This window comes from Nilaparvata lugens, chromosome 2 (assembly GCF_014356525.2).
Source record: "Nilaparvata lugens isolate BPH chromosome 2, ASM1435652v1, whole genome shotgun sequence".
Lineage (NCBI taxonomy): Eukaryota > Metazoa > Arthropoda > Insecta > Hemiptera > Delphacidae > Nilaparvata > Nilaparvata lugens.
Genome location: NC_052505.1, coordinates 27,673,920 through 27,699,885, shown reverse-complemented (window position 1 = coordinate 27,699,885; position 25,966 = coordinate 27,673,920). Strand labels below are relative to the sequence as shown.

Below are 25,966 nucleotides of genomic sequence, written 5' to 3'. Positions count from 1 at the left end.
AGGTGAGGGAAATAAAAAATAAGAAGCAAGAATTTTAAGAGAAACACAAGATGAGGTAAAGGAGATGAATGAATATGGGGGTCTGGGCGGAACAAGAAAAGAAAATGAATGAGAACTAGAATAAAACAAGCAGTTGAATAATTACAATGTTGAGATATAGAAGAGGAATGGATTGGAGAAGAATAGGAAGAAGAAGAAGTAGAGGAGGAGAAGAAAAAAAAGACAGAAGATGAAGATGGAAAAGGAGTGGAGAAAGAAATGATGAAGGAGAGAGGAGATGACACAAAGAAAGGAAACGCAAAGTAATTTATCAAGTGAGAACCTCCTTTGTCTTCTCTTCTTCCACTTTTTCAAAGCGGCGTGGGTGAAAATTTATTCTTCAGATTATTCTGGCGTGGAAGTTCAATTGAATTTTAAACTTTTTCCGACCAATGACGATGGCAGTGTGCGGTTCATCTTCGAAAGTTTCTTCCACTTTTCAGGCTAAACTTGTTTCTAAAAAGTGTTAAACTCATCATCATTCACCTTAACTGGTCGACGGTGACGCAAAAATAATTGCTACTAGTTTGTTTAGCACTTGGATTTTGTGTTATCTGCCAACATTTAGGTTTGTTTTTCCTTCTATCTAAACTAAAATGGAATGGTGTTTTCAATTGAAAATAAGTGACTCATATTGGTGGCAATGATTGTGAAATAGATAACAGTTCAACAATTACTTGTACGCACTTGTATAGTCGCTTCTCATATTCGAGCATATTGAAGAAGTATAGTCGGTATAAAAGTTAAGACTTGAGCCACTAGATGACAAAGTTGGACCTGTCATATTGTGTAGAATTGTGACTCTATCTAATTCCTAATTCAATCATTGACTGCTGGATGCTGTTCAAGCAGAGCTCAAAATGGCCTTAGTTCGAAAGTATAAAAATTGAAAGTAATTGCATTCTAAACTCTTTGCCTTCTCTAAGTTGGAACTTGCCTTGGAACTAAGTTGGCAATTAAAAGTGATGTATTTTCAATAGCCTATTACATGTATTAATGAATCAACCGATCGATAATAACAATCAGTCAACTGAGCTCAAATATCAGAGTTAAATGGCGTCTGTTATTTTAGCCTTTAGTATACACTATTAATTAGTATATAATGCTAGTATACCCACTATGCAGTATACTAATGTAACGTATTCATAATACTATTGAAGTACGGTATTTGGAAAAAAATCTTACCATATATCTCAATTAATTTCAATTAGTATTATTATGATATTTAAATTATCATAATATTGTAATACATGGAATACTATACATCCATTTCGTTTTGGTACATCCGAACAGTGGCGTATCCGAGAAAAAATGTCGGGGGTGAGGATCATAACATTGTTGTAGAAAGCACCTGAACTTTGGGGGTCACCGGGGGGTGTGGGGTAAGTTTGAATATATGTTGGAACTATAGGTATGACTCGTAATCAGTGTGAGCACTCAAATATATTTTACAACCAGGGAACGTGTAATCAGTCTCGTACGATCAATTTTATTTTGTACAAAATTTTTCATTTTCATCCTAAGCTTCACTTATAAATATCAAATATGATGTTGCTGGTAACGATTGGCTGCATCTGAGTCCTTAGCGCACTTCCAATGTTATTTATTATTTAGCGTATGGCAGATACACAACACATATAAAGCTCATGAGTCTCAAATGTCTACATAACCTATATTATAATAAGAGGTCTGTTGAATTTTATCCAATAAAATTTATCCGTCATTTCATTATACAGTTTTTGAATGCCGCGCATGTCAGTACAGTAGTTGTTTCAGTAGATGTTTTTCGTTTAAAAATTTGCACTTCCTAAGAGCATGAGGCTTCCAGTGAGGAGTCAGCTTTTCTTATTATTCATATTGGCGAAACTCAAATTAATCGTTGAAGAAAAAGTATTCATTCATCACATCCATCCATAGACTCTCTCATTTGTTCGTAGGCAAGAAAACATGAACATTAATGACCATGAATCATCTAATGCTATCATCTAATTGTATAGCATATGTAACTATTATACTTCAAAACTAATTTTATGAGGAGACAACAAGCCTTAATCATGAATGACCCTCCATGAATGGCCAAAACTGTTTCACTACAAAACTAATTTGATTATTTTGCGAGTAGCATAGCAGAAATGTAATTCGGCGAAGTTGACGTTGTGGCAGTGCGGTGCATCGCAAATTAACTGGGCCACATTTCTGTCTCTGTTTTCCAGCAGTAGTTGTGAGTTCTGACTCTGACTCTGGCAAACTTCACTGCAATAATATAGCTTCTAGCGCTTGGCTCTCTCTGAATTACTTCCGTGCTTTTACGCCCTATTCGCTGTTCCATTCCAAGTTGTATACTCTGAATCACATGGTATACGGATATGCTTCCTGTGAAATGGTTTATAGTACATGATAGCTTACATCGTGATCGAATCTATGAAGTTTTTTTATGGAATTACCAGTACCCTTCATTTTTCCGAAGCCACGACCGGTTTGTGTCAACTTCTGGTGGGCGTGTCTTGTCTCGGCCAATGACAAACTGTAACCGTTATATCAGGAACAAAATAATCTAGTCACCTATCTTTCTTAACTCTATGTTATCTAACTTTAAACAGTATCTTTACTGTTACTCTATGGTGATATGCAACCAACCATCAATCATATAGGCCTAGATCCATTCACACTACACATTTTATCGTTTTATCTAAAACGAAATATCGGGGACCGAGCTTCGCTCTGGAGTACAAAAGCATAAAAAATGTATTTCGAAAGAAGAAATTATAATAATATAGTTCATACAGAAATGTTCTATCTAATCACAGTAAATTGAGATTGATTCCCAGAGGAATGCAAAATGTTCCCTCACAAAGGCCCGGATGCACAAAAGCCGGTTAAATTTAAATCCTGATTAATTTCACGTGAACCAAATCAGAGAAGACCATTTCAAAAAGTTCTACTGGAATTAATCAGGATTGAAAATAACCCAGCTTTTTTTCAACCGGCACTAAGTACCTGATTGAATGATTACAAAAGATCAACAGCTGAGTCATAATTTTGACACAGTCCCACACACATGAACTCACTCACTCACTGCCATCATCAACAGACGACGAAATAATTATTATCAGCTGTTTTTCCAAGGATGAATAATAATTATCCTTTTAGTGTCCTTCAGAGAGTTTTCCCAGGGATGAGACCTAGTGCAATCGAATCTTTATATTATAAACCTACTATGTTTTGAATTTCGTGAGAGTCGTTAGAACCGTTTTCGAGATTCGGTGAAATACAAACATCTAAACATATAATAGTATATTTCGCACCTAGGGTCGAAAATGTACGTTTTCCGGCTCGAGATCGCGGTTTTCAAGTTCGAGACGAAGTCGAGAACTTGAAGCATTTGAGAGCCGGAAAAACATTTTTGCCTGTGTTGCAAACACTATTTTTTGCCACACCAAAAAAAAAAACTTCCCAATATATAAGAAATTGAATAATAAATAAAATTCAAACAGCCTATTTTGATAGTTTGAATCTTGGTTATGACAACTTTTACTGTCAATTAATTTCAATATTACTAATTAATAATTTACAATAGTGACCATATTTTTATACTATTAATATTTCGAATTATTGTTTGAATTTTGATAGCTCGCGTTTTGCGCCTGGTGCAATATCTCATGGATAGATGGATGAATAGAATTTTCATTACTATTTTGGAATAATGTGATGAAAATTTTAATATAATTGCATATTTCACAGTTTTGTCTCAAAATATATCTAAAAAATTGATTGAAATTTAAATTACAGTAACTAATATAAAAAATAGCTAATAAAAGTCGAAATTCATGACAAAAAAAATGTCATTGATCGGATTCGAACCTAGATCATGTTTGTTATTTCACTGAGCTTTGAGTTCTGATGTATTGCACCTTTACACTCTCGGCCATTGCGTTTTGTTGAATGTAGAGGCCTGACTGATAACACTTAGCATACACATAATAGTGTACTGTAAACTAGACTTCTAAAAAAGTTTACTTCACTCCTAAAAAGCGTACAACAGACTTTGGCTCATGACTTATATTATTAATATTAATTTTATTATCTGTCTCACAATAAAATGTTCACTCTGAATTAAGTCAGGTAACGTATGTAGGCTACTATAATATAGTGTATAGCGGCAAATTTGAAGCCGGTTTGCCAGCATTTTCACAACAAAATATTGCTCTGAAAATAGTTAAATCATAGAGAAAACATTCGAAGATTCAATCTTGAGTGGGCTTAATGTTTTCTCTATATGGTTTAATATTGAAGAAAAATTATCTAAAAGTTTAATAATGAATTACAGAAAAATTACTAGGAATTACTAGTCAAGGCTGAGTTTCACCAGTAGGCTTACCTTAAACTTCAGATCTCTGCTGTATTTTCTTATTATTATTGTTGATTGTATTGCATTAAGAAGTGGAATTTGATAATAAAAAAGAAACAATTATTACTCTACCTCACTTTTAAATACCGTATTGATACAATTATTGTACTTTGATTTCAAATTCGATTCTTCACTTTTAATACTTGCGATACGTACCTTTCTGACAATGGACAATGCAGCCAACATTATATTGTTGAGGCTATGGAGATATCATCGTATTCTATTGTTTGATATCAAAAACACAATAATAAATATCAAATTATAAAACAGTAATTTATAAAATATAGACTATTATAGACATAATACCGCGATTCACGATACATAATTATATAGATTATTACAGTCGTTATGAGATTATCTCTCTATGATTTTTGTGAGATCAGACACGATCAGCTGTTATTCAAGGTCATTTTACATCCCTAGGGCCGTAAAGTTTTACCGGCCTGGTCGGAAAACAATCACTTTCGGCCTCCATATGACGCACGTAAACCAGCTCATTACATCCAAGTGTGGCGAAATAGTATATTTAACACCTAGGGCCGAAAATGAGACTTTTCCGGCTCGAAATCGGTTTTCAAGTCCGAGGCCATAGGCCGAGGACTAGAAAAGATTGAGAGCCGGAAAAACATTTTTGCCCATGGTGAGAACGTTATTTTTCGCCACAAAGAAAAATAAACAATATAAATATGAGAATAATTATTTATTGGGCACTTCCGAAAGCCAAACAGGAAGGTCATAGCTCTAGTAGATCTGAGGTAATCTGAATATCAGGAAATTGTCCAAGTACTTTCATTTTTTATTATGATTTGTCTAAATAACCTAAAAGATTATGTTCAATTATGTAAGAGGTTAAGTTTATACTTTTTATTCTTCCAAATGACAATAAGATGATATTATTATTAATGTTTTGATTCTTGAATAATAAACACAAATGATGAAAAGTTTTTTGATCAGCTGTTTTAGCACACTTGAAATTGGCCAATCTGAATGTCAACGTCAACAATGCTTGTTGTCGTTGAGTTCGGAAGTTCAGGCTAGAAGTTCTATCCTACTCTGAAAATCGAATTTGAATAGTTATAATATATATATCTTATCTGTATTTTATTCATCCAAATAAAATAATAGTATCCATTTTGTAAACACGTTCACATCAAATCAGAATCAGCTGACTTCAAGGTTATTTTACAGCCCTAGGGCCGTAAAACTTTTACAGGCCTGGTCAGAAAACAATCATTTTCGGCCTCCATATGATGCACGTAAACCAGCTCATTACATCCAAGTGGGGCGAAAACGAATTTTATCTGTTTTATCCTTATATCTGTTTTTTGCAAACATCGATATAAAAAGCTGATACAGATAGCCTACATCAGATAAATCAGCTGATGAAATGCAAAATGCGCGTGTTCGCGGCGCACAAGTCAGTACCTATACCTATACCTATCCATATATACTATACCTAAACCTATAGAAAAACAATTATTGCATATGATGCATATTAATGGCAATCAGAATAAAATATTTACAAAATAATTCTAAGATTAGGCCTGTACTTTCCTTATCATCAAAATGATACTGTTCCTTTTTTACAGTCATGTTAAATTGATGATAGTGCAGTTTTATTCAATTCTAACAGATAACATAATTAGATATTAAATAGATATTAAGCCCTATATGATAAAATACATTTAATTATTATTGAACGAAAATCCTAAATAAATGCTTCAAAATATTATTTATTATTATATATTGGGAATATATTTTATATATTCATTCTCTCAGATTTACTCTCTGTCTTCTACTCTGTGATTTCTTAATTAATTTTTCTAACCACAAATATAATAAGATTGCAATATTTATCTTTTAAGCCACATAATGGAATCCATCATTCAGTAATAATAGGATACTTTAGTGCTTCAAATTACACTTTTCCATTTATTTATACTATGTTTATTTATATTTCCTTTCATTTTTATGTATATTCATTTTGTTTCATCTATTTATTTCTTCATTGAAATTTTTTATATTGGAAATTAATATCGATACTCGCTGCCAGCACTCAAACTTCGGTTTTGTAGGCAGCGCCAAACATGTTTATATTGTTTTGACAAAGTTGTTTTTCATGTAAATATTGATCAATATGTTTTTTCAAATTTGTATTGAGGATTATTGTTTAGCTAATTATTCAAATAACGGTATAATATTGCAAAATTTTCTATTATTTCCACCGCTTGCATGGTCTGCCAACATTACTAATATTGATATTATACAGAGTGATTTATAATTATGGTAAAATAATTCGATACGTGATAGTAGAGGTAAAAATAAGAAGAAAAGTTCTTATAAACATATATCCATAAACGCTTCATTAGCGAGCTATACAGAGTGAAAGATTTCGCCCGGAATTCAGTTCCTCTGGTGAAAAACACCAATGCTGAATTGTTTGGGGACTAGTTTTTAAAAAACGTATGGTGAGTTCATATGGACAAATATCTGAAAAATTGAATAAAACTAGTCTGGAAGCTGTAGTGTGAGTAGTTTTTGAGAAAAAGTTAAAATATGCAAGAAATCTACGTAGAAAAACACAGACTTCTACGTTTGATGCCCAATAAATTTCTTTAATGACCATTAAACATATAATTTTTTGAAATAACAATTGTAGAGAATTTAATTCTGAAAAAATGATGTAAGCTGGGTAGAAAAATTAAATAATAGTTGAATAAAATGTATTCTTATGTAGTACATTACACCACAAAAATTTGCTGTTTTATGAGGAGAGAACTAATAGCTCATAGGTTGTAGCTGTTTGCAAATAAAATATTCGGTTTTTTATGAAAAGTTTGATTCCTATATGAAAGTAACATATTATCTGAATGACATTAAACTTATACCAAAAGACTAAAGATGATGATCAAAGTGACCTCCGTTGTTCTTAATGCATATGTTCAACGTCTTCTCATCGATTGTCGGACCCGTTCAAATATTCCAGCTTTAATTATCATTCCTATTCCGTTCAAAATTCTTAATCGGAGTTCTTCAATTGTATCAATCGGAGTATTGTATACTAAGGTTTTTAAGTGTCCCCAAAGATAAAAATCCAAAGGATTTATGACTGGTGACCTAGCTGGCCATGGTACTGGCCCACCTCGGCCTATCCATTGATTTGGAACCTGTGATTCAGGTGTTCGTGTTTACGAACAGCAACACTGAAGTGTGCTGGAGCTCCATCATACATAAACCAGATGTATTGGCGCAACTGAAGAGGTACATCTTCAAGTAAGATAAATAGCTCCTCTCTCAAAACGTTTAAGTAGATTATGCCATTAAGCCTGGGAGAAAGCTCGAACAGAAATAGATGATCTCCTATGATTGCTGCCCAAATGTTTACTGAAAACTGATGTTGTGGACGATTAGGATTGATGGCATGAGGATTGTCAGCTGCCCAGATATGTTGGTTGTGGACGTTAACGATAGCAGTTCTTGTGAAGTGTGCCTTGTCGGTGAATGAAACGGTTGTTTAAAAGTTTGGGTTAACAAGTTTTTCTAAAAACCATCGGCAAATATCAGCACGGGGAATACAGTCTCGTGGCAATAGAGTATGAACTTTCTGAGGTGGTATGGATGTAATTGTTGCTCTTTTAGGATCCTCAAACTAATAGATTGATTGACATTAAACTGCACTGATTATTCTCTCGTGTTCTTCTCTGGATCTTCATAAATTCCATTAAGAACTTGTTCCTTCAACTCAACAGTCCAAGTGGATCGGGGTCTGCCTGCATAAATGTGCTCTTTGGACATCAAAGAACCTGTTTCAGACAGACGTTGATGAATAGTGGCAAAAAACCTCGAACTTGAAATACTCGGTTAGGAAAGTTTTGTTGATACAAACGTCTTGCTTCAGTTCTATTACTGTGTCCCATCCCAAACATTAAATGCACGTCAGCTATTCGGAGTATGAATAATGTCTAAAGTGACCTGCCGTTTTTTTAAAAAGTTAACACTCAACACAAAAAAACAAAGTGAAATGGTTACAAATAACTGGTTAATAGATTAAACAAAAAACACAGCGCGGTTACAGTAGGCTTAACTTACAGTTTGTTGTTTTGTTCAACAGTGAGCTAAAATATTTCTGAAAATCATTTTCAGCTGATAATTTCTTTTGGATATTTTCTTATTTGAAACGAAATAGATCAGCTGTTTTGGAACACAGCTGTTTTTCAAATCCATGTTTTATTTGCAATCAGCTACAACCTATGAGTTATTAGTTCTCTCCTCATGAAACAGCAAATTTTGTGGTGTAATGTACTACATTAGAATACATTTTATTCACTTTTATTGAATTTAGTTCACACAGCTTACATTATTCTTTTCAGAATTAAATTCTCCACAATTTTTATTTCAAAAAAAATTTTTGTTTACTGGTCATTAAAGAAAGTTATTGGGCATCAAACGTAGAAGTCTGTGTTTTTCTACGTAGATTTCTTGCATATTTTACTTTTTTCTCAAAAACTTCTCATACTACAGCTTCCAGACTAGTTTTATTCAATTTTTCAGATATTTTTACATATGAATCCACCATACGTTTTTTTAAAACTAGTCCCCAAACAATTCAGCATCGGTGTATTCCACCAGAGGAAATGAATTCCGGGCGAAATCTTTCACCCTGTATAGCTCGCTAATGAAGCGTTTATGGATATATGTTTATGAAAACATTTTTTCTTATTTCACCTCTACTATCACGTAGAATAGAATAAAATTATTTTACCATAATTATGAATCACCCTGTATATTATATTGAAATATTATTCCAAACTTCTACAGTGATATTTTTATTGTGTGATGGTATGTTGTAGGTGTCATGGGTGCGCAGAAGAGACTGGCACATTCTGACATCTGGCCCTCTCACTTACACTAATGACGAGCGATTCCAGGTGGTGCACGCCGAACACTCCACCGACTGGAACCTGCAGATCAAATACGTGCAGCAGAGGGACAACGGAACCTACGAGTGCCAGGTTCAAACATCAAATTTGCATTCACCTTTTCCTATTTGAATTCAAATTCATTCACACATATGTATCTCACTTATTCTATTCCTCCTTCTCTTTCCTTCTTCTATTTCAGCTTTGTTCTTCTTCTTTTTCGTTTTCTTCTTCTTCTCCTTCTTTTTCTTCCTCTTCTTCTTCTTCTTCTTCTTCTTCCCTATTCTCTCTTCTTATTTCATCTCTGATATCTTCTTATCCTATTATATTAAGCGAGCAATTTCTGTATATCTGTTTATATTTTTATCTCTGGTTATCTGGTTATTTATGTTCAACGGATCTCGAAAACGGCTCTAACAATTTTCACGAGATTTGGAACATAGTAGGTTTATGATATAAAAATTCGATTGCACTAGATCTCATCCCTGGAAAAACTCGCTGAACGACATTAAAATCATAATTCATCCTTGGCTGAAACAGCTGAGACTTTCGTCGTCTGTGGATAGTAAAAAGTGAGCGAGTGATTCTGTGGAAAATCAAAATATCGCATCCCCGAAATTCATAAGCTGATGTATAGCCAGCTGTAAAATATAAACACGATCATTTGAGAGAATGTTGTTCTGTTGTTATGGCTCACTCTATCTATAGTAGGCTATGGTTTTGTTTATCAATAAAATAAAAATAACGAGCAAAGCTCGGTGCCCCGATATTATTATATTCTTATCTCTTCTCTTCCCTCATCATCTTCTATAATTTCTTTTCTATCTTTTTATACATAACTGGATTAACATACGTGTTAAGGCTAGTCGCATATTGTGATGTGACACGACGTGACCAAAGTCTGCTAGATGAGTATTAATACCATTCAATCACATTATGATATTCTCACATTAGCTTCGTCTCAATGGGATAATTTTGATAATATGATAAAAACTTGCTCATACTTTTCACGATGATGTTTTACTTACGAAGCTATAATTGATGATCAATTGTCATTTTTTCATTGTATTTTGATCAGTATTGATCTGAGCATTATTCTTAAAGTACTGAAGTTGTCAATTCATCTTTTTTGACCAAGATTTCCTCTGTGAATTTGAGTAATATGATCAAGGACCTCCATGCTATCATTTGAACATGAGAGCTCTTGAGTTGAAGCAACTCTATTTCCCTCTTAACTAGAATGTATTTCAGAGAATGAAGATATCGTATATGGTATATGTATACTCATAATACTTGAGAAGGATACATATTACATTTGGCGTACTGAATTAATAACCAATGATCATATTTGGGATATGTATAGTCCCCTATAACACAACATCCTTCCTTTGTGGGTCGCTCTCTCGCTCTGTAGGTCACTATTATCAATCAATAGAAATCAAATTTTGAGTAAATGCATTATTTTGCGTGAATAAAATTCATAATAGCTAACAATGATATTCGGAATGGAATAAACGAGAACAGCTGAAAATTGAAAAACAATTATTACTCTCTTGCAAACCTCATAGAACGAGCAAGCCAGACAACTATTATAGCATCAATCCCAGAGTTCATAAAACATCAAAGCGTTGCTATCTTAATACTATTGATGTATCAGTCAGGTATACAATAGGAGTATTATATTTCCACTATGAAAAATAATTGTACTACATTGCAGAGTCACATTAATATCGTTTCAAACGACCGTCTGATATATTCCTCTCTTTAATGTTGTATCATTATTATATCACTATTGAAAATAATAATTCTTCTACATTTCAAAGTTCAAGAAAAGAATTCGGTTTCAAATAATAGACTAAAGTCACCAACAGTATTACCCCGTATTCTTTATCCCGAAAATGAATTATTGGTCTATGCTATATAAAGAACAAAGAGTACGAGCATATTAATTTGAAAATTCCTGAAATTTCAAACTCTCTATTTTTGATCAACCTCAAAGGCTTCCAATCGGAATGCCAGCAAACACTGGTTTCCAATAAATATAGATTTTTGGTGAAAACTGGAATACTTTGATACTATAGATTTCGGAGAATAGCTTGCGATATTCAGGTTCATTTTGCAGCGTTTGATACTCCATGAACTGCAAGAGAGTTGTCTATAGAGGTATCAACTCATAGAACACAGTATGTTTCATAGCTGTAACCATATCAATGGTTATGTAACAATTCCCGCAGTATGTCAGCCAAATATTATGTGTCTATTTATTCTCATCATTGGTTTATATACATATTCTCTGTTATGAGAGAACTTCAATATCCAGGCTCATATGATGTACATTGTTCAAGTCAGTATTTTCCTGGTAAACATTTTTTCTCATCTATCATAAGAGTGCAGAGATTGATGAACAAATTGAGTTTCAATGTTCAGCTTGCTGGGTCAGAGAGAGAGGTGAGGAGTGGGTTGCTGAGGTCAATCCCTTGTTGATGGTTGGAGATTGATTGGAGAAAGTCTTCTGTGACAGTGATCTCTTTGTTTTTTACTACTCCTTCAAGTTGTGCGTTTAATTATTTCTCCTCATTACTACTATCTTTCTTCTTTCTTCTCAGAATGGCTTCTGTATAATCGTAGAAAATTTTTATTTTTTCATTTCATTTTATTATTTGCTGTGTTCATTTTTTCTGCTATCTAAAATTCTGATCAAATTTTCTGTAATGTATATTTTTCAGAGAGACTTTTCGTAAAGACTTTTTATTTCTTTCAATATTTGTATAAAGTATTGCATTTTCAATTGTTTTACTTGTATTATGTGTTAAGAGCGCAATTATGGGATATTATCCTTGTGTTCTCATATGTTCTAAAATAAATAAATAAATTTGAACATTTCATTCCCATCACATCTACTACAGCTACACTGTGCTCAACGAGCGGAATTTATTCATCTTTTTGAAATTTGTGGCACTTAAATAAATAGTGCTCCCCTGAGTTGGATAAATCGCTCATGAACTGTTGTATTGATCTTTGAAATCCGCAAATTGTAATTATACAGAGTTGGTGAAAATTATGGAAATAGCTTTATATTCTTTTTACAAGGATAATTTGACAGTGGGTTACAGTGCTATTTTTAGTTATATCCTGAAAAAATGCGAAGGAGTTTTGTTGGCCACTGAACTTAATCTGTAGAAAGGTTCGAAGAATATGTGTTCAAAATTTGAAAGTGATCGATAGAATCGTTCAAAAGTTGTTGTACAAAATTTGGACAGACACAGAGACGGACAACGACTTTGGCCTTGAGTCAAAGGGAAGAACTCGCTAACGCTCGCTCAATAAGTTTGATGAAAATATTGTGAATGAGGCAAAGACAGAAAATTTCAATAGAAGTAGTGTAGAAAAAGGGGAAAAAAGAAAACTACGATTGGGGAAGATAGTAAATCGAGAGTGATGGACAAGGAAAGTCTACAACAAAGAGGATTGAGAAGGAGGGAAAGTGATCTGAATCAAAAGGAGACAAGATAAGAATAAAGGACAAGAGGAGGAAAAGAGAAAAATGGATAGAGGAAAGAGATGTAAGAGTTGAAATTGGAAGTGCACTAGGAGAAGGAAAGGGAAAGATGAGAGAGAATTGGGTGCAAGTGAGTGACTTAAAGAACAAAGAAAGCAATAATAATTAGGAAGAGAAAGTACGAGTGGGGGTGAGACCGTATTGGGCGTTTTCCAGGTGTTTCTAGACGAGTCGGCAGGGCTGGAAGTTCTTCGATTTGATGATTGGATTGATGATCAGGAATCGGCTGATAATCAGCCAATCGGAGAGCTTCTTGCCCTGCCGATTCGTCTGACAACGCCTGAGAAAACGCCAATTTGTGGTCTCGCCCTAAAAGATAGGAGAAGTCAGATTAGACGAAGAGAAGGGAAAAATTGCGTGGAGGAAGAAGAAGAAAGAAGGAGAAAAATAAGAGGTGATGAGGAAGAGAGGAGAGGAAAATAATGGTCATAAGGAAAAATATATTTAGGTGAAATAGAAGCAATATTGTCAGCTCCACATAATTTATGTGGAAGCTGACATAGAATTAGCCTATGTGGAACTGACAATATTGCTTTTTAATAGGATTGGTGATGCTTGATCGGGAATCTGCAACTTGCGCCCAGCGGTCAGAATGTGTTTGGGCACTCACAGATTGAACGTAACAAAGTGAACGTCCGTGACGTCATCACGAGTGATGCCATTTTGCTCTCACTGGCAGTCGACATTAAATTCCCCGACTGAAGGAGCGAAATTCAAATTCACTACAGTATCATAAGGATTCTTCAAGCAAAACACCACAATGCGCTGTATTAGCCTACTTAATGAGATAGAGATTTCTAACCTGTAATTCCATTCGAATTGATAATAAAAGATTGGGCTAGAACCATGATTATACGATCAATCATTCATCAAGAATCATCTTCAATGAGTGATCACTGTCAAATTGGTTGAAGCAACATATTCATATTGTCTCAATCATTCATTCTAATGTTTTGATTTTTCATTTCATTTGTCTTTATGACAGAGACAATGTGAAGAAAATTATTAATTTTAACCATTATACAGATTGACTTCGTTGTTCAAAAAAAATTGTCTCATTCTTTCATATTTTTTTAGAAAATTACAGAAAGAACTATTTGACTCTATTACAAAAATTATCATGGTATCTTCTTAATCATGGTGTTTTATCACTCCATTTTTTAATCCTTTTTATAAAAAAAAGGAAATTATGCAACCGAATGCTGCACAATTCAAATCGAACGCCCATTCAATCAAGCCTTAAAGTATCTAATGAAAAATGCAGGCGAGCGAAGCAAGCCTACTGGTCTTATTTCTTGATAATTTAGCAGGAGGTCTAGGTTGAACGGATAAGGCGAATAGGTAGGAATAGTTGTTATAAAGCAGATGGTTATCGAAAAGCATTTATACCGTTATCTCTTCGACAGAGAGAGAATGAGAGCGGGACAAATAATGGGACTGGCAGTGATGACGTCACTACGTGAACAGTGTACTTGTGTAAGGGATGTGCCGAGCACTATTTTTAATTCAGGCCTTTTCCCAAGTTATAATAGTAAATTTAATACGCAATAGACTAGAGCCATTATTGTGAGTTAGCGAAATAAATTATTTTCTCTCTCTCTATTATGAACGGCCATGACTTCGAGTTTCCGATGATAGATATTTGAAAATTGTGGCTCCGAGTCGTCGAGGAATGTAGATTATGGAATTATCTCTAAAACGTAGCCTTCCTGTCGCGACATGGAGTGAGATAAGCTGGAAAACAGCAAGCATTGAAATTATAACAAACTACCGATTTTGCAGTTACTATTTGGTCCAAAGGCTCTAGAAGCCACGCGACGATTGGTCAATTGATTCCCTTCGCCCAATAGGAGACCTGCTTCTAAATACAGTGGTGGGGCGATTCCCCAGCCGAGAGACCAGATTACGTTTCGGAGGACACTTTGCTTGGAGCACTACGAGAGTAAAGATGTAGTCATTATGTTTCGCCCTTTTTGGGCAGGTTTACAAGTTTATATCATTAGTTAATGTAGGAGCTAGTTTTATTTTTATTAAAGTTTAAATTTTCTAGTAGTGCCATGTCCTGAAAAGTTTAATTGTGTTTCTTTATCATGTACAAATAATTGTTTCTTCAAATAACCGCTAAGGTACGTAAAGTAAGGTTAAAATATAATTTAGGGAATTTAATTGATTGAAACTTCCATAAAAGTATTGTATTAACAAAGCCTGTTATTTTTCAAGTTAATAATATTGATTGAGAATAATCCTTTTGATTTTATTAGTGATGAAAGATAATTATAATTTTTTTTCTAAAGAAGTATAGAAAGTTTTCAGTTATGTTACATTTGAGTTATTGTTTCTGGAGATATATTATTGTAGAGTATTGCTGAAAGTCAGGAAGATAGCCTTTAAATTGGAATGAAATTTTTAAGATTATGTTCATATTGAGTTTATGACATTTTATAATTTTATATTTTTCAGACTCTGTTTTCTTATGTCATTAAGGCTTTCGAATGATTTAGTAAATTTTTATGATAGAAATCTTAATAGACGAAAAAGAAAGTTTTTCTTTTCCATGAAATTAATATTAATGAATGTTACCATACATGAGTTAATTCCCGATATTGAGCCTGATACATGAATGTTCAAATTTTAATACAATTTAAATTATTTTCTATGTGTCTACTAATTTTATTTAATTAAAGGTAAAAACTATCTACAAGGTGAATCTTGTAGGGCAAACATTATTTTTACCTTAAAGTGAAATTTTCAATATTTTTTTCTTTTATTGTCTTATAAAGTGTCTTGTTTTGTTTTGTGATAAATTCATAATTTTAGTTGATACTTGTTTTTGGACTTGTATTTGTAGGTAAATCAAATCATAAACTCTGGACTGTTCATTTTAAATTAAGGTTCTGAGCAGTTTTGGGCGAATGCCCGTTGTTTACACTTGTGTTGCGTCCTATAGTTCATAAATAATGAATAAAATAAATGTTGGTTAGCGCACAAGTTTCCAACAATACTAGTCGAGCTACTATATGAAAAATTATATTTGATTTCGCAAACCAAACGAAAAATATCATATAAGTTAGCATCATTTCAATCTGAATTATTCCTTTTCTAAGAGTATTATATCAATTTATATAAAGGTTAACATCATAATTAATGAAGTATTCATTTTCTAAAAGCATTATATTAATTTATTACGGGTGTTTTCATAAATGTTGCATTGTATATTAATGACACTCTGGCAAGTAAATTAGTTTTAATTCAATTTGTTAAATTTTGAGAATGAAATCAGAACGTCTAGATAAAATCTAAATTAAATAACAGAATAAACTCCTGTTTTAGCTTTTGATGAATTGTAGGAAGAGTTAGAAATTAAAGCTGTAATACATTTATTTACAGCGGTTCATGTGTGTCCCCAAACCAACTTCATGTACCACCCCTATGGTTCCGCAAATTTATGTAACACCGCTTCAAGACACCCGTTCAGACGACAGGTCTAGGGCCGTAAGAGGACGTCGCCGTCAAGCCAAATTCAACCGGTAAAAGTTCACCGCCAAAAACAAGGTACTGTAACCCCGACGATAAAGCAACGTACAGACCAACGAAAGTGCAGTGTAGTGAAACAAAGGTTCATTCGAGAATGTCAATCAAAAGTGGGGATTCAAAATTATTACGAAATGGGATATATGGGTTACTATCGACGAAATTTGGGTTCAACGGGCTTTTCTTTCTTGAGTAATTTCATGTTGAAATTAATTTGTTATTTTATGACTGATATTGTTTGGTTTTGTGACGTATTGCTATCTAAACGAGGGATAGTAATGCGCCCCCAAATCAGATGAAGAACGTCAACAAAGTAACATCAAATATTGTTTATTGAAGCTGTTTGTATTTTTCAATTATTTCAAATTGTAGTGTTATTCTATAGTAGAAACCTATTAAATCAGGCATGGCAAGATTAATTGAAGTTTTCCTGACTCTAGCCCGTTCACCTGCATGAATTAGGTATAGACTCAGGTATTTTCTAGATGTGTCGGCCTATTTATAAATTCTAAATTTTATTCAAAATTATCTTCTTTATCATCTTTTAAAAGGTCAGGCACAGGGAGCCATGTATCACTCCCATTTGACCGCTGGGCGCTACTTGTGTACCTATGTCCCTTGATACGAGAGCTTTGGATGAGAGAATCGAATAGATGAATAAAGGGAGCAGTCAAAATATGATGAAAAGGAGAAGGGAGTATCTAAGATGAGAATTTCAGATAAGAATGAGAAAACAAAACGAAAGGAGATGAAACAATAGAATAAACAGTGTGAGAACAGAATAATACGAGCTACAAAGAGCATACTCACAGCGTGGCTAATGAAATTGTGCACCCACTTTAAACACAAAACATGCGTTTTAGACCTTTCAACATTGCCATTCAGCATTCACGAATTCGTGTAAAACTAGAAACAACGCAACACATGTCATTTGGAGTATCACTGGCATTCACATATATGCACTGTAGCGATGCAGAACCTATGTAATGTGGAGGTATATGATATGTACAGTTCATGTGTGTACAGAATAGTGGATTTGTTGTATAGATGGAAAGTAGTTGCATGTGCAGAGTCCAATCATGAATGTGTCAGGAGTGGTTGAAGGTATACAGATTATAGAAGTTTTATACTAAAGAGAGTAGACCACAAGAGAGAATACATTAGAAAAGAGAAAATGTTTTAGGGCCGGCTTCTGAGCTCGAGATTCAGCTTAGTTCTAGACTCTAAACAGCTGGAGTCAGAAAATTGGCTTTCCAAAACGGGGCGTAGTCGCAGTCCACGTTTAAATTAAATTTCGAAAACTGGAAAATTGAACACAAAATAAAGTAAAGAGAAAATAGTTAGAAGTTTCAGCTATTTAGAATTAATTAGGAATGATTAATTTCGTCAAGGAAAAACATTTCCAATCTTAGAAATGAGAGAATAAAGATCATCATAAAAACTGCAACTACGCCCCGTTTAGGAAAGCCAATTTTCTGACTCCAGCTGTTCAAAGTCTAGAACTAAGCTAAATCCTGAAATCGGAAACCGGCCTTTAGCGGTGTATGTAGGTAGTTGTGTAAAAATGATACTAGGCATTTTGGATTTATGAACTTTGCATCTTCTGGTATTTAGAGCGTGAGTGTTCGAGTGTTAAAATTTTTTACAATAACACATTTTTTATGTACTTGGATTTTAAATTTTAATGCAGAGAATAATATGATGTATTTTCTACTTACTGTTATAGTTTCATTAAAAACTTGAGTGTATACTCGTTGCATCATCATCAGATTCTAAATTAAGTTTCGTGTTGATAAAATCAGCATCATAAATAATATCTTCTGGTTTGAGGAACTTAGTTCTCTGTGGTTTAAATGCCCTACATATTTTATCAGCAACATTTGCCCTGTTCAACACATCACACTCTAGGCACTACAAGAAAACATTTGGGCCGTTAAAAGACTCCCAATTGCTTTATTACAGCATAGCAGTGCAGTCTGCAGTGAGAGTAGAATGGCTAAAGTTCAGTCGTTATTCTTGAGCAGCTCTCTTGTCTCAATAATTAATGCCTCTCACTCGGGCAACATGAGTGCCAAATGAAAGCACGTAGCGCACATACCTCAACTGTCATTGGTCGAGAGTTAAACGCCAACTGCAGCTAGCCATCTGATTCGTCTAGAGCTCAAACGTGTGAAAATAGTTCTAGCACGTTTGTTTTGCTCAAAACAACTATCTGTGGAATTGCAGTATCTTTGAGGATTTATTATGTAGAGAGTGTTAACTTACACTAGTGTACCATCAATAGCTCCAGCAATGCAATAATGGAATCTTCAAAAAAAACTAGAAATTCAAACTAGTGCGATAAAACTATAAACATGGGACTAGAAACTTCTTTTAACCTTGGTTCGGTAGATTTAGTTTCAAGTTTCAAGTTTAATTGTTCACATCAGTAAAAAATAACAAAATACAAAACATCCTATCAGATACCTATTACTACCAATTCAAAGATAATACAAGATTTGCACCTTCAATTCCCTTGAATGATCCAACAACTGAATTCATTTTTCATGTTTTGGAATAATATGTTACAAGTATATCAACAGTCGGAAGGAAATAGTAACTCAATTTTTATTCAAATATGAATTGATCTCCAAACTGTAGACCTAGACTCTATAGTAGTAGATCATTGCAATGCTGTTGAATGCATTGCTTGCTATTCAGTCCAACCAAAATTCACATTCAAAAAGGATATAGGAATGCATTTTTCTTGTAACACATCAAATCTTTCAATGTAATTGTTTTGGTACGGTACTCTAATATTCACTGAGTTGATCTACTTGCTTATCAATAAATTTCATAAGTTTATGTTTCTCCCATGACGAAATACTCATCACTTCAAATACTTAAAATTCTACTCCAGATTACAAAATGTGAAAAAAAACATTCATAGTAAATTATGAAATATTATCCACATTTTAAGCAATGAAATGCAAGTAGGTCTATTCTGGAATACCAAAAAGGTGAGTCATTCTTTGAATTCACAATGCAATCTGTAATGCAATTGGAATAAACAGTATGCTCTACAGACTGCTAAACTCCTGCCTCACTACTGTATTACTCACACATTCCTCGTGAAAGTGTTGCAAATATCATCGCGGAAAGTTTGTTGTTGGATGAGAAGAGCATTCTATTTCCAATAATTGAAAATTGCTGTCATGAAGAAAGTTGAAAGAAATTGTCAATTTCTTGGGAATATTGAATGGAATATTGTCTCGACTATATTTAGTCTGGAATATTTATCTCTTGACTTGAGATAACAGCTGTTCGGTTCATTGTTCAAACAGTGGTTGAAACGAGACCTTGGTATTGACATCTAATACAATGAATAGGAATCTCTGGTATATTTCTTAATTTGCTTGTATTGCTCAAGATTTGATCAAGTTCTATTAATTATGTCATCTATTTTCATTCTATTTTAGTCTGAATGCTCCAATCTGTATCATTGTGTCTCTCTCCATACATCAAACAATAGTGAGGAACACGGAACAGACGTTTTGCTGTGTCATGTCAAATACAATATTGTAGTACTCAGTGTGGATACAGATGCTGATTGTACATTGATTGAGATTCTTTGAACTTCGATGATATTACTATAGCAGTTTTCCGACTACTGTACATGGAATGCCACATACCGTATGATAGATAGTGTATATAATCACCTTGTACAATGTACAATTCAGTATTGATTTTTTTACAATGCACTATCAATGTTGTTCTGGTATATAATAGATCCTCAAAAAGGTCGAAGAAGTGAGTCAGTTTCGTTGGCCAACAAACTCGACCCGAAGAAGAATAGGCTATGTGTTGATAATTTGAAGTTGAATAATGAAAGCAATCGAGAGTAATCGTCGAACAAACCCACAAACGGACAACGAATGAAGGATTTAGTCATAAGCACGTTCCTCAACAATTTATTACTAGAGTCCAGAAGCGCGAAGTGCTATTCAAAAGTCATTATCGTCGAATTCCATTCCCATTAATCAAGAATAATAATATTATCATTAAGTCTGTTTTGTGAAATTCCGTGCGGAATATTGAACCAATATAGCTTTCACAGTCTAACAGTTAAACCAAACCAACACATACTCATTTTACAGGCAGTAAAGCCAAACTGAACTCTATTTTCGAGCCAATATAGTTTACCGGCAATACGGATGGATTAATACATGACTTAATTAATCATTCTATTAATCTATTTTATCGAATAAGAATATTAGTTGAACAGTAATAACAACTTCAATTTTGCATTTCCACTCTATTTCATCTCACTCATTATTTCAGCAAAAATTTGAAATAAATCGCACATCTGTAAGAATAGTGTCACAACTCAATTGCCACTTTAGAAGATGAGTGTCACAATTCAATAATTGGGTCAAAACGAAAAGCAACACAACTCAATTGCCGCTTTAAAAAGATAACTGGCACAACTCAAAACTTAGGTAGGAAGAAGAGTAACACATTATTGCGCCGTTTTTCGTAAACAGGGAAAGTTTGATTAACCATATTATGTGCCTGATTGTATATGTAAATCTATATAAGGTTATTCATAGATGATATCTATACGATATTCATTTGGAAAATAAATATAAATGAGCATTCGAGTTGATCTGACATATTCTAATTGTCAGTAATAAACTCGGGGTTCAACTCACAATTGGATGCAACGTATTCACATTCAATTTCTAAATTGAAAGTCAAAAATCAAATCCAGCTGACCAGTACAAAACATTATAAATTAATTGCATGGAGCTGATGTATGTATGGAGAAGTAAGCTCCAATTACTGGTGGTGGGGGGATTTGACAATGCATATCATTATTCAACTGTTCCCTCTTCCCGTGATACTTTATGGTGAAGTGAAGAAGGGTAGAACAAGGCTTTAATTATATGAAACTGTTTTTTGTCTCTGTGTGATGGGTTGCAAGTAGTATTCTCTCTCTATATTAAATTGGAAATTTTCGAAGCTCAGATGTATTTCATTAATTTAAAGAAGTGTACAAATAGAAAGAATATTCCTGAATATCTCGGTACAAAAATGAACTATTGGATTACCAGTAGTGTTTATGGAAAGCATATTTTCGTATATTTTTTCCATGAATAGACGGTTATTTGTCAAAGCTCCACTGATTTATGTACGGTAGATGAGAAGTTTTTCGAAATAAAATAAATCAAATAATATTTCTTATTAATATCAATCAATCATTCTCCAAACTTTGAGTAATTCATTGAATAGTGAGATTTCTTTTCCTGTTAATATGAATAAGTTCTTAAGCCGAGATGTATCGTACTCAAGATCAAAAGGTGATGAAAATTTAAGTACATGAATAACAGCTCCCGAATCCAGATAACATTAAAACAGCCGCAATAAGGTTATGGTTATGGTTCATGGTCTTCGCTTTCATCAAATTCCAATTCCAAAAATATCTATAAAAACCAGATTACTGAATTTAGTAATATTTACACCATTTCGTTTTTCCAACGTTATTATAGCACCTAGAGACTATCAAGCTATTCTACGAATGTTGGCTCAAGTTGATAGGAATATTGTTTTTGTAAAGGTATAATCCATTTTTTGTGTAGTTGAGAAGTTGATATTGTGGTAATTATTCATATTGAATGAAAAGAATTGAGTGCTTTTTCATTCAGTATAACCCATTGGTTCAGCCTTCTATATTGGTTGGGGAATAAATTACATTAAAAGTATTCACCACAGAATTATTCATATACAAATAATTGTGTTTAAATGAATATGAATATAAATATTCACGATGCACTTCATAAACGTCAGTATTTTTCGATTAATCCAGTACGTAATACGTTCATGTTGAGTCTTTTTTTACAATAAATACATTTTCATTCAATTCTGGGTTATTCATGGAGAAACACTTTTACTAACACTGAATCAATTTGAAAATACGGATTGATTATGAAAAATGGGAAATTAACAAGAAGACAATAATTGGTTTTCAGCTGGCTGGAGCGATTCAATTAAATCCAGTATGGAATAGTGAGACTCACTTCAAACTGTCATCATTCCTCATCAAATAACATAAATGCTTCCCATTAAACCAATACTGACAGTTTCGGTTGAATCCGAGACTGTCACCATTCTCTATAGATAGAAAGAGATCTTCTAATCTAAACAATTCTGACAATTCAAAGTGAGTCTAGTAGCATGGTTATAACGAGATCAAGAATAAGCTGGATCATTTTTCATATCAAGCCATTCATAAAACCGGTGCTAACTGATGTTTTTTCCAATGAAGGGTGAGGAATGGAATACGGTGGGAGAGGGATAGAAAGGAGAGGAAGGACGAGGAAAGAGATGGAGAAGAGAATGGAGGAGAGAGAAACACAAAGAAACCGAATAACTTTCGGAAGAAGAAAAGTAATGATCTTTTTTGATAGGCCTGTTCCTTTCCTTCGTGTAAAGAAGCGGAACATTACAGAGTGTGTAAATAATGAAAATATGTGTGGAAAGCTGGGAATAGATGAGAAAAACAATAAAGAGAAACGTATGTATATATAATAATGATATAAAGAAGAAGAGTAAAATAATAGAAATAAGAAAAAGCCTGAGTAATGAAAGTGAGAAAGATCAATAACAAGCTAAAAAGGGTGCGTAGTAGGATGAGATAAATGAGGAGAAGATTGAAAGCATAAGGAGCTCCAGGGAGAGAGAGACAGAAGAGAAGTGGATGGAAAGAGAGACAAGACGGAAGAATACGGAAAACAAAGAACGATAAAGAAGTGTAAAAGCCACAGAGAAATGTTATTGTGTTGGAATAGGATAAATAAGTGGAAAAAGACAAAGAAAAACACGGCAGGGGTTGAAGTGACACAGAAGATGAGAGGAATGGAAATAGAATAGAATATCAAACAAAATAATGAAGATAAGGAAAGAGTGAAAGAACAAAAGAGAGTCAGAGCGTGGAAAAAGAGAGAGACATGGAAAGAAAAAGGAGATAGAATGTCGATGGAGGAGAAATGTCTGGTTTAGGAGTGAGAAAAACGATGGTAAATGTGAAAGAGAAGGTAGAATTAAAAATAATATAACAAATAGTGTAGAAAACATGAGAAAGTATAAGAAGAGAGATATAGTGAAGGGTGAGAGAGATGAAAGAGAACTATGGTATGATAGAATGAGAAGGAAGAGGCGACAGAATATAAGATAAGAGGTGTCATAGAAGAGGGGTTTCCCTTACAAAGTTTGTGGTCCTAGACGGTTTCCCCCTTACAAAATAAAAAAAAATGGAAAACTAAGCCGAATGGCAGGCAGCCGAAGCTAATTCAATAATCAATGTTATTTTTCCCAATGGAAAAACAATTTTCAGCTTTTCCGGGGCGTCTGTTGCAGTGAAAGATTAATGAACTCTCGCGGCGAGAAAATAGAGAATGTGCTGTAGTGTGAGGTGGAGGCGAATGAGGAGGAGGAAGATGAAGAAGTGAATGAGAAGGAGGATGTGGTGTGGGGGGTGGTGTTGTTAGTAGTAGTGATGAGGAGAAAAGGAGAAGGAGGAGGAGGAGGAGGAGGAGGAGGAGGAGTTGGTTGAGATATCAAGAGAAGAAAAATAAATGCTAAGATTGGAAGCTTTCTAGATCGTTAGTAAGAAGGATGATCTTGATCATCCAAGTCTAAAATCATGCGATCCATTATGTTCTGTTACTGTTCCATTTCTCTTAGTTTCTCATCCTTATCATACATTGGAAGACCTCTGGAAAACTGGTAACAGCCACTGTAAACCTTATAGTGGACCAAATTGAATTCGGTGTAGAACAAAAACAAAGTTCAATAGCAAGCAAATTGAATGTGGCTTATAGAGATTAGTAGCGATATGTGTAGACTGTATTATTGAATGTTGAGAATAGTTAGGTTTAATGTTCAAAAATATGAAAAAAATTCTTCAAATATATAGAATAATGTTTATAGGTTTATACTCTGTGGCTTTATACACACTATAAATTATATATATATATATATATATATATATATATAATATATATATATATATATATAATATATATATATATATAGCGAGTTTTTGCAACTTAAATATTGTGTCGCTTCTTGCACCCCAATCGCCATCTTTCCTAGTTACTATAAATTATAATCACAGTAATATTATTCATTTACAAATTATTGAAGTTTGGAGTTATTTCTTGCTTAAATTTGAAATGATAGAAGTCCATTCATCTATGTAATTCTGTTCCAGTCATTTAATATATTCTAATCTATTTATCCAATTACCCAATAAGGGTGGAAAGTAAAGTGGATGACATCGGATTGATTCCTCTATTCGTGTATAATGATTATTTAAATTTAATATGTTAGCTTATACACAATAATTAACAACTGACAAAAAATCTTCAATGAATTTCTCAATTTATGAATCATCCATCAATTATGAAAATGGAAATAATTGAATTTGAATCACATTATTGTAAAATATTTAATCCACAAAAATCGGCAGAATTTGAACTACTGTTTCATTTTTTTTTTTTTTTGAAAGGAGATCCAAAAGGATTTATACCAACAATATTTTATCTGAGTGACTCACACAACCCTACACGTTGCATAAAAGAAAGAGCGAAACGATTAGAAGATGAATGATAAAAGGCAATCAAGTGTAAGTGAAATGAGATTGGGATGAGGAAAATCTGCGTGAATCGGACGGTTGGAAAAAATGATGCAACAGTGCTGTGCACAGTGGCTTCATCTGATCTTGCTCACCTCAATTTTTTCCCAGAGAAGAAAAAGAAAGAGAAGAAGAAGAAAAAGAAGGAGAAGAAGAATACACGTGTTCTTAGGTTAGGTAGCAGCCTTCACAAACATGTGAAAGCATGACATGGAAAACACGATGATAATAATAGTCGAAAAACTCACGTGTGTGCATAGAAGAGATACGAGGGGACACTTCCATCCTTCGTGATGGGGGGGTGGGATCAAATCCGGGTCATAGTGAGGGGGGGGGAAAGGACACCCCTCTTAACACTTATATAGATAGGACGCAAGCTGCGCAACGCACTCACTGAAGGTAAAAAATATAAAAGTTGAAGTGAGAGGGGAAAATCCTTTTTCTGTTTCCCGGAAAATCGTGACAAACGTAAAGTTTTCCACGGTACGGAAAAAATGTACTCGGACCCCTCTCTCCCCTCGCCAACTCAAATCTCAAGTATCCATTGATATCTGAGCTTCATTCTTCGAAATGGAAAGTCCGAAGCTGACCCACTCTCTGTCACTCTCCCTCACTCCTCTTTCCATCTCCATTTCAGAAGTCTATCTCCCTCTCATTTCTGACTGCACACAAAAAAGTTAGCTCGCATCTACATGCAGTCATTCATGTACATCTAATATTTCATTCCGTGTATTCCCCTAGTGCCCAGACCAGAAATATCTATATCTATCTCTGTTTTTATGGAGCTTGTCCCTTGACTGGTCACTGGCCTTCTCTTCTTTGTAAAAAAGCTAGTT

At 33.9% G+C, this 25,966-nt stretch overlaps 1 protein-coding gene across 1 annotated transcript in view; it reads left to right on the top strand.

Annotated features, from left to right (window-relative positions):
• Positions 1-25,966, top strand: part of LOC111046726 — a 122,558-nt gene that overhangs the window by 74,191 nt on the left and 22,401 nt on the right. The window contains exon 5 of the mRNA XM_039420948.1: positions 9,298-9,459. Coding sequence (XP_039276882.1) covers positions 9,298-9,459 — 162 coding nt within the window. The remainder of the gene's footprint in view (positions 1-9,297; positions 9,460-25,966) is intronic.